The sequence below is a fragment of the Eubalaena glacialis genome, chromosome 12 (assembly GCF_028564815.1).
Source record: "Eubalaena glacialis isolate mEubGla1 chromosome 12, mEubGla1.1.hap2.+ XY, whole genome shotgun sequence".
NCBI classification, from domain to species: domain Eukaryota; kingdom Metazoa; phylum Chordata; class Mammalia; order Artiodactyla; family Balaenidae; genus Eubalaena; species Eubalaena glacialis.
The window spans coordinates 19251136-19267405 of NC_083727.1; the positions used below are offsets into that span (position 1 = coordinate 19251136).

At 36.2% G+C, this 16270-nt stretch overlaps 1 protein-coding gene across 4 annotated transcripts in view; it reads right to left on the reverse strand.

The window, feature by feature from the left end:
- GRM1 (glutamate metabotropic receptor 1) overlaps positions 1–16270 on the reverse strand; it is a 371761-nt gene that overhangs the window by 32067 nt on the left and 323424 nt on the right. For 3 of the 4 annotated variants that reach the window (XM_061207051.1, XM_061207053.1, XM_061207054.1), the window contains exons 6-7: positions 15473–15599; positions 4018–4948 (exon numbers count right to left, since the gene is read on the reverse strand). In XM_061207051.1, coding sequence (XP_061063034.1) covers positions 4018–4948; positions 15473–15599 — 1058 coding nt within the window. The remainder of the gene's footprint in view (positions 1–4017; positions 4949–15472; positions 15600–16270) is intronic. The other variant, XM_061207052.1, reaches the window with a different exon arrangement.

Here is a 16270-nt window from a genome sequence, read left to right on the forward strand (position 1 = left end):
CAGGAATAAAGACGCAGATGTACAGAATGGACTTGAGGACATGGGGAGTGGGAAGGGTAAGCTGGGATGAAGTAAGAGAGTGGCATGGACATATATATACTACCAAATGTAAAACAGATAGCTAGTGGGAAGCAGCTGCATAGCACAGGGAGATCAGCTTGGTGCTTTGTGACCACCTAGAGGGGTGGGATAGGGAGGGTGGGAGGGAGACACAAGAGGGAGGAGATATGGGGATATATGTATATGTATAGCTGATTCACTTTGATATAAAGTAGAAACTAACACATCATTGTAAAGCAATTATACTCCAATAAAGATGTTAAAAGAAAAAAAAAACATATATACAAATGCTTAAGAAAGTCACAAGAACATACTCATACACTATTTACTTAGAAACCTGTATTTTTAAATTACTTCCTTGCATCAATTTAATGCCTTTTTTTGGTGATTGTAATTGTTTTTAGTTTTGCCTGCAATTATGCACCCAAAAAGTCATAGGCGTGTACTGTCACATTTCAGCTCCATGCGCCCTCACATTGTTTGGCACTCGTTGAGTTATTTATCAAAAAAATGACTAGAAGTGTTAGTTTGACTTTTAGCCATTGATATAACTTTTTTTTTTTAAAGAAATCATGTCATTTACATAATGTCTTAATTTTTTAGTTGCATAATGTTAACTCATTTTGCTTTAAAGGTAAGTGATAAGTAACTTGGATCAAAATAACTTGCTTACTTATGAATGTCTATGGATTTCTATGTTTCTTCTACTGCCAAGAAAGAGAATTTTTCCCACTATCTTTATATTAATTTAGGTCTGAATAGTTTCCCATGCAAATACATTAACAGCTAAAGATATTAGCAATGTCAAAGGTATTGTAATTTTGTAATTCAGTTGATCTTCCAGGGCAGGATTATGCCTAATAGGATTTCTAACTATAAGTAATTCAAGTAATCCAAACACCCAATTTATTGATTAAAATCCTCCTAAATTATATTTCAGAAAATATAAATGCAAGCTCCCAAACCTTTGGTTGTGTCAGATATCTGGCTGTGAACAAAATAACAAATTGAAGTAAACTTTGCAAAAGCAGACACACAACATCATCCTTCTCCTATATCTCAGAAACAGCCTGGTATGAGAATATAGTTGGACTTGCAACTCCTCAGAATAATATCAAAGAGATCAGTTGGAAGCTCTTCATTACAGCATCTGTTCTGTGTTTATAGCTACATATGCAGACTGCCGAACACCCACAGTGCACCATAAATGTAGAGATTACACATCCAGAATGGTAATAAACTCATTGGGTGATATGTTCCCCAGAGTTTTCAGCCCCTTGCTTCAGTTGGCAAAACTCTGCTGGATTTTTGTTGCTGTAGAAAATATTAGATTGTTTGTGGTTTTTGTAACTTTGGAGACAGATCAGGAAATCATAAAACAGCAATTAAACGGTAAAGACAGAGGCGCTTGGATTATTTTTATATTTCAAAAGTACAATCTCATAGAGAGTTACAAGAGAAGCAATGGCAGAGTAAGGGAGAAAAATGAGTAAATAAATGGTTGTTTTCCATAGACCTTTAGCCTCAAATACCCTCTGTGGATCAGCTCAGCTGTATGGTACACTTTGGAGACGCTACCAATTGTACAAAGAAAGCTGCATGTTAGAATTACTAATTAGAAGTATTATTCCTTACTGTAATAATCTGATAGTGCTTGATAAACTACAGCTAATAGTTGAGCAATGCATTAACTGGTGAAAGCAGCGCTTCCTAGACAACCAATCCAGTTTAGACCAAGATGCTTTTTCTCTCAAAAGCGTGATTCTAAATGAAATTAATTTTAAATTCATAATAATGAAGGGAATATTCTCAACTTCTGAGGAAAGTTCCAGGTGTGAGAAGGTAGTCAGAATAAACACAGTGCCTGGCTACTATAGAAGTGGTAAGCTAACTTCATTTTATCCCAGCAGCCAAGCAATGTGTACTAATGATTAGTCACCTCTCTCTTGGACAGGTGCCCATATCTGTCTGTACATAGAATCCCGGAGAGAGCTTTCAAAAACGCATAATCCTGAGTACCAAAAGATATCTTGATCACATAGATTCTCTCTTTCCATTAAATGGTTATAATAACAGCTTTCAGAAATGACTCATGACCAAAAATCATATGAAAGTTTCTGAAGAACCATAATAAAGGCAGTTAGAAAACATGGCTCTGTGTAATGATGGATGTTGGAATGGAACCCTCATAAAGCCATATGGGAAGTGATAAAGGAAATCTTAATCTCTACAAACATTCCAGTTTAAAGAGTGTTTTCTCCCTTCTTTTCATTTTGTTTCCTCTCATTCCTTCCCTCTTAATGGTAATTGTCATGATGCCATTGTACATCTGGACTCTGTGGCTATGGTCTAATTGTTTTCCTCATTTCATGGCACTGTTGTTTTGCTTTCATGCTCACTAGAACTGAGAGGATGTTGGCAGGAATGAAAAATCACGGCAAGGGAAAAAAACCAGCTAAGCAACTTTTAGAATCAGCATCTCATGAAGAACTTGAAATTGATACTGCAAGAAGTAGGTGTAAATTATTGGCTTCATCCTTAACACTGAAAAAATTTAAGGATGTCTTTATTTGAAATAATAACCAAACTTGATGGACTTCAAAAATATATTTTCCCGTAGACTCCCTCATCTGATCCTCAAGCCTTATATGATTTTTGTAAAAGATGCCCATGGTGCTGCTTGACCAGTAAAGATAAAAAACCCAGAAGTTTAAAGCATGTAGATTTTTTGACATATGTGAAAATGAGAAATTTCATGCCAGTTTAGACTTAGGCAAAGAATGGCTAACTAAGTGGAATTTACTTAAGAGTCACACAAATTCACAGTGGCTTGGTGTCCTCACCTACAAAATTGGGGAAAACAACACCCATTCCCTTCCCCTTACCTTGCTGACATGTTCAGGTGCACAGAATAGTTCTAAAACAATGTATATGTTATAATTATTACTATTAAAATTCTTCACTTTCAAAGGGTTGTTTCAAAAAGTGAAATTAATACTGCTAATGGGGAAAATCGTTTAATTTTTGGATAATTCAACTACCACTAGAACTTCAAGCATCCATGTTATTTTAAAAGTTGTAAATGTGACATGAAATCTGTTTTCATGGGTCTCAGAAAGAGATGACACATGCAAATTTTAGCATATGCTTCTTTGCAAAATAGAGTCAGGAAAAAGATAGGAATGTGTGTATTACATAAAGTACTCAGAAGAATTACCAAAATAGAAATAATCTGGACTTTGATGTTCATGCCGACTCTCAAGTTTGGGGCTCTTCACCTTTATCTGGTTCCTTATTTCATTTGGTACTTTATGGCTAGGAAACCATTCTGGTTATAACCTTGTAGTAGAGATAGGTTAATTAATGTGTAGCATTATGGAAGTTTACAGTACACATTAAAGTTCAATAAATAAGAGGGGCACGGTAAGACAGTTGCTTAAGGGAACTTATTTCAGGACATACTTGGTGCTCAGCTGCACTCAAATTTTGAAATAGTCAAACTTCCCCAGGTGCCTAATTTCCTTCCTCTCCATCCCAGATGAGTAATGGTGTGGCTCCAAAGTAATAAAAATAAACCAGAAACTATCTCAACCATGATCTAAACTAGAAATTAGAACTAGAGATTGCATCTCTGACCAGACCCCAGAGATGTACTGATGCTCCACAGGAGGACCCATGCAAAAGGAAAACATTAGGGACACAACAGAATCTGCAGATTGCAGGTAACAATAAATATATGCTCAGCTGGTTGTTGCTTCACGTTCCTTGCTCTTTCCAAGAAATGAAAACAACGAAGACCTTTAGTACTACATTCTTACTGCAACAGAATGTGAGATTTGAAAAAAAGAAAAGATTAAGAAAGGACAGGAAAAACAGTGGGGAAATGGAAGAACATGATTTAGTCAAATAGAAGAGAGAGAGGAGTCGGGGGAGGCAAACCCGGGTCAGATAACTCACTTGGCATTCCCTGCCCCTGGTTTCTTTCTTCGGAAAATGTTGAGGAAAGTGTTGGAGCGGCAGGGCAGCTTGCCATCGCCCACGTGCATGCGGACTACATCCGAGGTGGTGAAGGCACTGCGTACATTCCTCTCGGGCTTGGCAATGATGATGTACATCTTGGGAGTGAACATGCACCCCAGGGCCACCGTTACACTGAGGCTCACTGCAAAGCAGGTAGTAATGATTTTGTAGTTGCTCCCAAAGTAAATGGGCACAAAAGCCAGCCAAATGATGCAGGTGGTGTACATGGTGAAGGCGATATATTTGGCCTCATTGAAGTTGGCGGGCACATTGCGGGTCTTGAAGGCATAGTAGGTACAGCTCATGATGAGGAGTCCATTGTAGCCCAAAGGGGCCACCACACCCAAGTTGCTGGTATTGCAGATAAGGTAGACTTCTTTGATGCTTGGGTAGGACACAATGGGCATGGGGGGCTCCATGATGATCAGGGTTACCACCAAAGTTAGCTGCACACTAATTAGAATTGAGGCAATGATCACCTGGGCCCAGGCACTCATAAACCTGGGCTTGCGGGTGCAGATCTTCTTCTTGCTGCCAGCCAGGATGCGTGCAATGCGATTGGTTTTGGTCACTAAAGCAGAGTAGCACATGGCAGAGGAGAGGCCGACCAGGAGGCGCTGGAGGTAGCAGGATGTGGTAGTAGGTTTGGCAATGAGAGTGAAAGGGCACACGTAACCGAGGAAGATTCCAGCTAGAATAATGTAGCAGAGCTCCCGACTGGAGGATTTGACCACTGGTGTATCCCGGTACAGCACGAAGATAAGGGTAACAAACAAGGTAACAAGGATGCCCAGGCAGGAAAAGGCAATGGCTATGATGGATTCTATGTTGCTCCACTCCAGATAGCGGACAGGAATGGGTTCACAGCCTGTGATGAGAAAAATAGTTTTAAAATGAATCTAAGATTTTGCTGATCAATAATAGTGCTTACTAGTTACCAGAGGCATAGCTATATTCGCATCTTCCATGATTTATGCTATTATAATTTTTTTAAAAATGCCTCTCTATCACACAAATAGACATACACCATTGTCTTCTCTGGACAATCATGTTCCCAAACCTAATCTCATCACAAGCCTAATGTGACATACTCAAGCCTATAAGTATAATCTTTGCTTCCAGTGTTATAAATGGATGCTGCTCCGTGGATGGAACTTGGTTCTACACTTTCAGAAAATGAAAGAAAAGAAGGAAACCAAACTGTGTTTCCATTGAAGGTTAAATGGTCACAGTGTAATAGAATAAGTTAGTAAGAAATTAACAAAATTTTTATTTTTATGCAGCTATTGTCCAGAGGCAAGTCCAGCTCATAGACAAGCATTTTCTTTCTTTTCTATTCTTTCTTTTTTTTTTTTTGGCCAGCCAGCAAACTTTTTAAACATAAATTTCATTTGAATTCTTTAGAAGAGTCTGCATTCTCCTATTTACCACATATTATATTACTCACTCTAAGTTTCACCTCTTTAGTTATGAACGTGGCATCTGAGGGCCTTTGAGTTATCAATCTCTAATAGACATACTAAAGAAGAATGAAATCTCCCCTCACCCATCTCTTGAAAGGAGAGACAGCGCTGTGTTCCTAAATGCCTGGCTTATCTTTTCCTTCCAGAATAAAGTCTCTTTTGTATTTCACAGAGAGAAAAACATTTGTCAAGTCCTGGCAACAACCCCTTCACAGAATTTTGTGATTGGTCTGGGCCATATTTCCCAAATTGTGAGAACAAAAATATGTATTTCCATAAATTTAGGAAGAGACTCATTGTTCTGTAGCCATGAGAGCGAGGAACCACCAGAACCTGTTTTAAACCTGTTCAGTCATTCAACCAGCAGACTCACATTTAATACATGAGTGCAAACCACTCAGAAGCACACGCTCCTGACTGATCATAGTGGCCTCTCTCTTTTGTGTGTCAGGGGTTTGTCGTGTCAGAGTCTCAGCCTCTTCCTGGAAGAACTTCTGCTTCCAAAAAAAGTCACATTTTAATTCTAAATCTTCCTATTTCCTTGATAAAGTTTAGAAAGATGATTAGATAGATACATAGTTAGAATAACAATGACCATTATGGGGAACTTTTGATGTAACACAATCAATAAATTAAAATATTTAAGAACAGCTATAGACACATTTGGAGATAAAATACTTAATAGTCGATATTCAGCTCCTTTAATTGGCATACTGAGGCTGCTAAATAAAATTCAAATTCCAATGGAGTCTTTGTCAAGGCCTTTGTAACCTTCTGAAAGCTACCCTCTTTGCATTTCTCTTTTTCTATGCAACCTGGTTTTGTAAATGAGCTATTCTGTCTTTGGAGTTTTTATTAGAAAAGAATACTGCATTTTAAATTTCTAGAACACAAGTCAGATCTATTGAATTTGAATTAAAACCCTGGTCTAGAGCCAAATTGAGAGCTATAATTAATGATTTTCGTAAACTTCAGGGACACAGGCAAAATATTTTCTGCAGAATTCAGGATTTTTATTAGATACTTATTGTACTGCACTACAGATATGTACCAACTAAATCAATTAATTGTTAGCCTCATGTAGGAAAATATTTAAAAAGCAGCACATTACAAAAGGGAAGATTTAAATAACCCAGTGGTGTAACATTTAAAAAATAAAAATAGAAAATGCATTACATAAAGCAATTTCAGACATTTTTTTTTCAATAAAGGTTCAAAATAAGGATGGAAGATAGATTTTAGGAAACCTTCAAACAATTCTGGGTTAGACTCAATAACTGATATAACAAGGACTATAGCCTCTCTACAAATGGGCTCAGACCTGAATTAGGGCCATCAAACAAAAAAAAATGTTAAAATTAAAAATTACCAAGTTAGAAAATATCTAATATGTGACTAGACATTTCCAGATAGAGTTATATAGTAAATAAACAAGAAATCAATATAATCATGGATCTTTAGGTAAGACATCTAAAAGGGCCTCTATTCTCTGTGATTTGGGAACCTATAGATAAGAAAACCTATAGATATCACAAATAAAAGTGTAATTTAAAGAACCATTACCCCATATTAGTAAAACTCAGGATAACTACCTAAAATCTGTCTAATGACTAACTCCAGGGGAGACATTGGCAACCAAGAACTCCCTGTCTCTTCTCTGAACTCCCAGGGGAAGCAATATCTCTTTCTTATTGATATAGATGCCTTTATGTCTACTAATCATCTCACTATTAATAGAACATCAAATACCTTGGTTTAATAAAACCACTCAACTAGTGAAAATCTTTGATAATCCTATGCTCCAACATATAACTGGAACTTTGAGACTATTATTATAAGAATACATTATTCTTGGTGACACAAAACCCACAATTTTAACATACAGGATTTACTGCCAGACAAGATGTGTTATAATTCTTACACATGATCAAATTATATCTGCTTTAGTCATGAAAATACCTATACTATGTATAATTTAAGACATTATCCAAGTAACAGCTTTTGTTTCAGAATTCTTATGGATGAAAGATTCCACAGAAATAGGAAGATGGATTGAAACAGAGCACGTAAGTATACAGATTATCATACATACCTAGATCATCACAAATCTTTCTTTTTTGTATAAATATGAAAATGCTACACCATGATCTATATGTATTAACAGCATAGCAATGTCAAACAACCATTGTTCATTGTGGTAGGCAGCTTCCAAAATGGTTCCGAATAATCCCCACATCCTGGGATTCATGTCCTTGTATAATACTCTCCCCTTGAGTATGAACTAGGCCTATAACTTGTTTCTTTTTTATAGAATATAGCAAAGTTGATGGGATGCCTCTCCTGTGATTGGGTTACATAAGATAATTTCCATCTTAGTAGCAGACTCAGACTCTCTTGCTGGCTCTGATGAAGCAACCTCCTATGCTGCTAAGGTCCACATGGCAAGGGACCGAGAACAGTCCCCATGCAATAACCAGCTAAAAAAATAAAAAGAAAGCTGAAGCCCTCAATTCAACAATCTTTTGAGGATTATATCCTGCCAATAACTGAGTTTGGAAGTGCACCCTTCCACAATCAAGCCTTCAGACTAGACCCCATCCCTAGCTGACAGTTTGATTTTAGCTTTGTGAAAGATCATGAAGCAGAGAATTCAGCTATACTGTGCATTTCTGACCCACAGAAAATGTGAGATAATAAATGTGTGTCACTGTAAGCTACTAAGTTTGGGGGTAATTTGTTACACAGCAATATATAACAAATTTACCCATTAAAAGCAAATTTACCCAACCTCTTATTTCTATAGCCAATGCTTAGTCTCCTTGCCTAAGGATAATTAATTTCTTGATGTGTTGATGTTATATAAAATAATTGCTGCCAAAAAGGTTGAGACCTGCAGTTAGAAAAAAAGGTACTATGAAAGCTAATACCGTTCTAGTACTATGAAAGATAATAGAAATATTTTAGAGACAATCATGCTAAACAGACTGCTCTAAGAGTCCTTACAGAGTCTCATATAGAACAACAAATAATTTATTAATAATAACAAATCCATGGAGAAGTTCAAGAATTCAATTGTAGGTACACAAACTTAGCCAGAAAAGAGATTCTTAAAAGAAATATCAGAATGATTGTGTTGTAAGATCTATAAGGATAATTCTGGCAAAACCAGATGGCTATCTCGTAGCACCAGATGAAATATCCAATATACACTAGATAAAATTCTGATGGAAAAAATGAAAGAACTCATTTCAGTAGAAACAAATTGGCCACAAAATTAAACACTAGTGGGAAAACATTCCCAGGATAGCAGATGTGGCCAGTTCATGCTTCATTTGTAATTAAATTAATCTGGAAAAACTGTAAAGGTCGGAGGCACTGATTGATACAATTGCAAAAGAAACCTTTGAGTAACTCCAAATGCATTGCATACAGTTGTCTCCTATGGTTTATAAATATATACTAGCTTAAATAGTGTATTTATCTTCTGGATGGGTTGAAGCATTCCCCTATTGAAAAGCCACAAGACTTATAATGGCAAAAATATGATCAGACGTGTAGTCTTAGCAAGCATGTTCCAACTTGCCAATCTAGTGATATGCGAACTTTTCATCAGAACATTTATTCATGAATTTAAATTATATAAGGCTGTCTTCATTCCCAAACCTCTGGACAAGTAAAAGGGAACCTTAATACTGCTGAAGGTAACATCCCTTAGTGATTTTAAACTGAGGTTTGCAGAGAGCCTCCAGAAGCTGAAGGCTCATGAAAGTTAACTGTTAACCCAAGAACCTTGAAGCAAGCTGATGACTACACAGTGGTCTTCTGTGCAAGATTATCTTAAGATTCTTATATATATCATACTCTCCTTTATATGTTCTTGCTTGTTCATACTTTTCTACTTTATTGATTAAAAGCTATACAAACCTGAGTTTGTCTTTAATGTTCTCCTCACTAGTAATAAGGACTTGCCTAAACCTGGGTTTTGTTAGAGACAATCATTACTCTAACTCAGTAATTCAATTATATCAAGCTATTGTTAAGTATGTTATAACAATAAGCTTTGTATATGCAAATATTTCACAAGTTCAATATTTGAAAGAATTCAGAAGACTCACAGAACATGCTTATGTAATGTTTTCATTTAAAGGCAAAAGGTAAAGTACAGTAAGAGAAAGTGCAGTTTAGCAGCCAGGGATCAAGAGGTATCCAGATGCAAGCTCTCTAGGACCCTTATTCCTACAAGGGTATACTTCATCTGTGGATTGAGCTACCAAAATCTGCACAATGAACATTGGTTTTGAGACAGCTCAAGATAGAAGTTCTCAGTGAAGTCTTTTATGACCCTCAAGTCATAGAGCCAAGACAACCTGTCTAATAAAATATGCCAGGGGAAATCCATCAGTAAATGAACTGACTTTGGTTGTCATCAGTGGAGTTTCAAACTTTAAACTGTATATCATAAATCCCAGTGCCCTTAATGTAGCCAGAAACCAAAGACTGATACTCAGCCATCTCAACAGATAATCATAGAGTCTTCCAAGTCTAGTTGTAAATTAAGCCTATCCTATGTAGTATACTATAGACAAATGAAGAAAAACATCCTTATGATAGAAGTATAAATATTCTTGTGCTGTAACAGTAGCAGTTTGTCATAACAACACCCCAAAGCAATATACCTACACCACCACTAGGATTACTTTATCTCGTGTGACGATCCTAGATTATTTTCCCCATGTGGATACCAAAGTTTTCAAGGCCAATCCAGGACCATCCAAAACAGAATCACCTGGGGATTGGGACTGATCATTTACATTTTGAATAAGCTTTTTAAAAGTTGTTTTTTATTCTTCCCTTTCCTTTCTTTTTTATTTTTTAAGACACCCTAAATTTGAGAAGTGCTAGCTTTGATATCTTGAGGGAATTAGACAAAATATCCATATTGTTCATATATGTGATGTAATGTACTTATTTGTCCTGTTTTGAGGTTTAAAGAGAAGAGTTGCCCAACCGCCAAGTGTGTTTGGGTATTCCAAGACTAGAAGGGATGGCGGTTAAGTTCAATCAGTGGTAAAGAGTAAGTGTCCTGAGCCTACCTGACCCCCAGCACCCAAAAGGAGAAGACTTTAACGGGAGTTGTGCATACTATATCTAAAGCGCAGAGAACTTAAGGACCTGGCAGTGTCTATGGTTAGAGTTACCCTAGACAATCCAGAACCATTGGACAAGTCAGTTTCCTTCAAGCAGACTACAAACTACTGAGGAAAATACAAGAGAAGTGGTAATAACTCTGATCTGAGGGCAACGGGTTACTCCTAATTCTTGAAACAAACATTGGCTCACTAGCAAGATCCAAATGCATTGGAGGAGGTTAAAATTTAATATCTGACTTCTTTCCAATTAGGTAAAGACAAATTTAATATGAACCAAGAAATAAAGATAGGCCACAATTATTCTACCTAAAGTGTGTTGGGGCATTTAATAACATTTACAGTAGTACTTCATGATTGCATAGGGGTTCATTGAAATGCTTTCTTTAACATTATTACATTAATATAAATTACCTACAAGGTGAAATTATTATTTAATGTTTAACTCAATGTTAAGGAAGGGTCCTCTGTGAAGGGTTTTCTCTTCCCAGGGAAAAATGATTGCTTTTTTCTCTGTACTTATATGAAATTTTGTACATACTCCTGTTGCAAGGCTTATAATTACCTGTTTACATGTCTGGTTTCATATGAAGCTTCTCTTCCAGGATATAAACCTTGTTTCATTCACCCATATGTCCCAGTTTCTCAAAAAAAAAAAAAATACCTGGCATGAAGTAGGTGGTAGTGTATAACATAAAAATGAATAAATGAGTAGATAATATGAGAGGTGGCAGTAACTGTTGGATGGGGAAAAATAGTTAAAAAGTTAATTTCTATAACTTAGTATTTTCTATTTTTTATTGACGAGATTTAGTGTAGTCTGACTTTCTGAGGAATTATTTTATGCTATTTGACTTTTTAAAAGGAATAAGTAGCATTGGATTACATATAATTGGCCCATAGATTGTTAAACTACTGTCAAGTTATATATCATGGCAGAAGAGATCCCTGTTTATGCATCATATAAAGTAAAATGTGAAATTTAAATGCTGAATTAAAATGTGCATATTCCCAAGAAGAAAATATGAAAAATTTATTAAAACAGCATCAGAAGTCACTTCCTCTAAGAAATATACAATATTTTTCTTCATAGCCAAAAAACAACATATTCTAATGAAAACAAAAACTCACTAACATGTTTTTATTCATTAATATTAGAGTCTTTGAAGCATATATGAAAAGTAGCTATCACATAAAATGATTTTAAGCATATTTTAAACAAACTTCACCTTTAGTAAAAAACACTATTTTCCAAAGAGAATGATTTCTCATTTTAACTAAAATTCAGTCAAAAAAATCCACCCATGAAAATAAAATACCTACTTAAAGGCAATGCATATACTCCTCTGAATATTTTTACTGATTTTTTGGTATTCTCTCTCTGTGAGTTTTCTCTTTTCACAACTACTGCTACCATGGCAACAATCAAAAACACATTGCCATGTACTGCGCCCTTGCTCTGAGCCTGACATGGCACCAAGTAAGTGGCAAATTAGATCTCATTTTCCATTCATGTGTAAGACTGGAAGGGATGCAGAAACAGTAGGTGTCATTAAAACTAAGTATAGCTGAATAATATTCCATTGTATATATGTACCACATCTTCTTTATCCATTCCCGTATGCTAACACATATATATGGAATCTAAAAAAAAAAAAAAAGGTTATGAAGAACCTAGGGGCAGGACAGGAATAAAGACGCAGATGTAGAGAATGGACTTGAGGACACGGGGAGGGGGAAGGGTAAGCTGAGACGAAGAAAGTGTCACGGATATATATACACTACCAAACGTAAAATAGCTGGTGAGAAGCAGCTGCATAGCACAGGGAGATCAGCTTGGTGTTTTGTGACCACCTAGAGGGGTGGGATAGGGAGGGTGGGAGGGAGATGCAAGAGGGAGGGGACATGGGGATATATGTATACGTATAGCTGATTCACTTTGTTATACAGCAGCAACAAACACAACAGTGTAAAGCAATTATACTCCAATAAAGACGTTAAAAAAAAAAAGTATAAATGAGTACGAGAGATGCATATTCTGAAAGACCTTAAGTACAAGAGTTACAACATAATTTGGATACATGATCCGAAAGTAGCCACTTGCCTGTTGTTATCAGATAAAGGCAGTCTGAGCTGTTGCTTTGCTCAACTCATTTGAATGTTAAAGTGATTTTTACACATATGATGGATGATAGTAGATTAAATTCTCTAGAAAAATAACTGCATTAAAATTCACCTATTTATAATCAAGAAGGATATTTTTTAATATTTTACTAAGTCAAAGAGGCTTAATCAATGGTGGTGATCATTTGGCAGTGGGCAGACAATATATCCACAGTGGAAGATCTCTAGGGAATAAAACATATGACTTTGAGTTCCATTACTATAATATATTAGATCTTTAAAATTTTTTTTGTATTTTAGTGTTTTAAAGTTGGATAGAAGTTCTTTATCATGTATGAGATAAGCCCCCATTTAAAGGGAAGATGAAGCAGTAGGAAAAGTTGGGGGAAGCCCCTAAAGTGTAGACAAGAGGAAAACTCTTGTACCTCAAAGCCAGGACTTCTGACGTTTAAGATTAACTTTAGAAAGGTGATGGTTTTGTCTTTGAGCCTCTTCCTGGTCAGTTGTGGTCTCAGTCAAATAGCTGAGGGCTGACTCTGAAGTCAAGCCCAGTTCTCAAGCACAATGGTGATCTAAGGGGACGGCTTTCTCAAGATGAAAAGGACCGGCAGGAAGCACACACTACAAAGGAGGGTAAAGTTGCGAAGAGAGACACAGTACGAGTGGGAAAGGAGGCCTGTGTCCAGAATGAGGTTGGAAAAGCTTTTCCACGTCAGTCCATTGCATGCAACCATGAGATAAATGCATAGTGAAGGGGCATTCGACCCAGGGACAAAAACCCCTAGATTCTAGTGGTGGCTTCTCCTGTTGATGATCTGTATTGATGTAGATGAACTTGGGTGAGTCCCTTCTTCTTTCTAATTCTCTCAATAGAACAAATATTTATCAGGCAGCAATTATGTTCAAGGCACCAGGCTATGAGCCAGAGAGTAATGTTTCTCAAGGGATGGAACAGGGACTAAGTGCTTCAGAATCTGCTGGGTCTTGTCTCAGAAATAGTGAATGGGAATCTCTGTAGATGGGTAATTCCCAGGTAATTTTTAGGCACATTGAAGTTGAAAACCAGTTTTCAGCTAGAGAATAAAGAAACAGGTGAGGTATAGTTCGTACCTTCAAAAATATGCTGATCTAATTTCTTTTCATTTAAAAATGGCCTTTGTACCAGGTGATTTCTAAAAGCTTTCTGATACTCAGTCTGTTTTCTAACAGGGTTAACATTTTACAAGGTCTCTCACTCACAAAGTATAATTTTAATTATGTGACCTGATTCTACTCAGCCAGCCATTTTTGATGCCCGTTGAATAAGCCACACAATTTCTTAGTTTCATATTCTTATTTGGGAACAAGTCAAAAAGTAAACAACAATCATGAATGTTACCCTAATGATTTTCAGCAGCACACAGGGAGGCATAGGATCAGCAGTCAATGAGCTACGACCTGCTTCTAACTAGCTGCATGACCTTGGGCACAAGTACACCTCTCTAGGCCTCAACTTTGTCGTTCTAAAATGAGGGATTGCATTACTCAGATGACAAGGTCTCTATGAACTCAAAGACAAAGTTTCTATGGCTTTATCACTTTTCAAATTTGTGAAAAGTAACTGTGAAACACCTCTCATCTGTGAACTCATACCAGGGTCTTTGGAAATCAAAACTCATATACCTGAACATTGCTCTTGGGAAGCTTATAAACTCATGTAATCCATCCACAGGAGTCCCATTGATTTTATGAGTAAATCATCTCTTGCATTCATTTATTCCTCTCCATTGCTGTAGCAGCTGCCCTAGTTCACACCCTTTGAAATTACTCACTTGGACCAACATAATAGCTTCCTAACTTCTCTCTATTTTTAGTCTAGGCTCACTACTCTCCTCCATACTACTGCCAGGGTCATCTTTCTGAGACACAGATATCATGATGTTATTCACCACTTTAAATTCTTCAGTGGTTCTTCTGTGCTTAAAGCCAAAATCCAAACATTTATAAAAAGGCCCTACAGAAGCTCCTTACCATTTGCTGCCAGTGTACTCATCCAGTCTCGTTTCTGACCATGTTATCTACTAGGCCTTGCATTTACCAAACAACCCCATATACTTGTTCCATGGTTTTCTCCAAATGTATTACATGCTTTCATGTTTCCCATGTTCTACTTTCTGTCTGGAATTTCTTTCATCTCCTTGTCTGCCTAACAAACTTTACAGTAGTTTATAAATATCTCTATTGTAGTAATAACCATTTTATTTTATACTTTTACATGTTTCTTCCCTGATATATTTTAAGTAAATAAAGCTGGGGCTGTGTTTCACTTATTTTTGAACCTTTACGTCCTGCAATAGTGCCTCATATACAGATGTTCAAGAAATATTTGCAAATATAAATTCAGGTGACTAGAAATATCTTCAGATAAAATTTTTAAAAAGAAAAACAGGAACAACTGGTATACAAGAATAACCTTTGAATATACTTTTACATTTAAATGAACTTTTAATATAGATTATGGAAAACGTATAAGAGGTTTATGTGTACACTTTGACATGAGCAGTAACAATGTAAATAAACATTGAAAAAGACATGAGCTAATCACTATCATTTTAAACAATAGGCACATTGGAAAGGTCAACAGTCAGGGGCAGGGCTTACAAGTGAGGCGGCTCCTACCTGTTAGATCTGCATTGGGCCACCATCCCAAGTCACAGGCTTTGCAGGTGAAATCATCTTGCACATATTCATTCTCTTTGCAGGCAGTGCAAATCCAGCAGCAACTGACTTCTCCTTTCCGTATGACCTATAACATAGCAATATTTCATATGCCTTACAGATCGTTTCTCCAGAAAGACTTCTTTTTTTTTTTTCAGATGAGGACTTGCTTTCAAACTATGATTTTTTTAGAAAAGTAACTTTTCAAAAGATCGTATATGTTGAGGAACTTTAAATACATGGATTGAGATATGCCTTATTGTACCAGAGTTCAGATGTGAATTTCAGTTCATTCCATGTTGGATTTGGAAGCTTTTCAATAATAATTTCTTTTATAAAAGGAATTAAACAGCTGAATCGTATCATTATGTATATTAATATGTATTAATAATTCTTAGAAAAGTAAAAATACATTTTTCTTTTTATATTGTTACAAGTTCCCTGATTTTTACTTTCATAATGTCTAATATGCTGTTAATCCCATCCATTAAAAAATTATTTCTAATATACTTTGGTTTTCATTGTATAAATTCTATTTTATGTTCTTATATTTCCATGTGTCTTCTCGTGATATGCATGTTTTCTTTTAAATCCTTTCGTATGTATTTACAGTAGGTATTTTAATTTGACTTCTAATTCCATCATCAATATAATATCTGGGACTGTTTCTGTTGCTTGCTTTTCCTTCAGGTAATGTGTCACATTTTCTCGTTTTGTCACATGTCTAAAAATTTTTAACCAGATGCTGGACATAAGGTG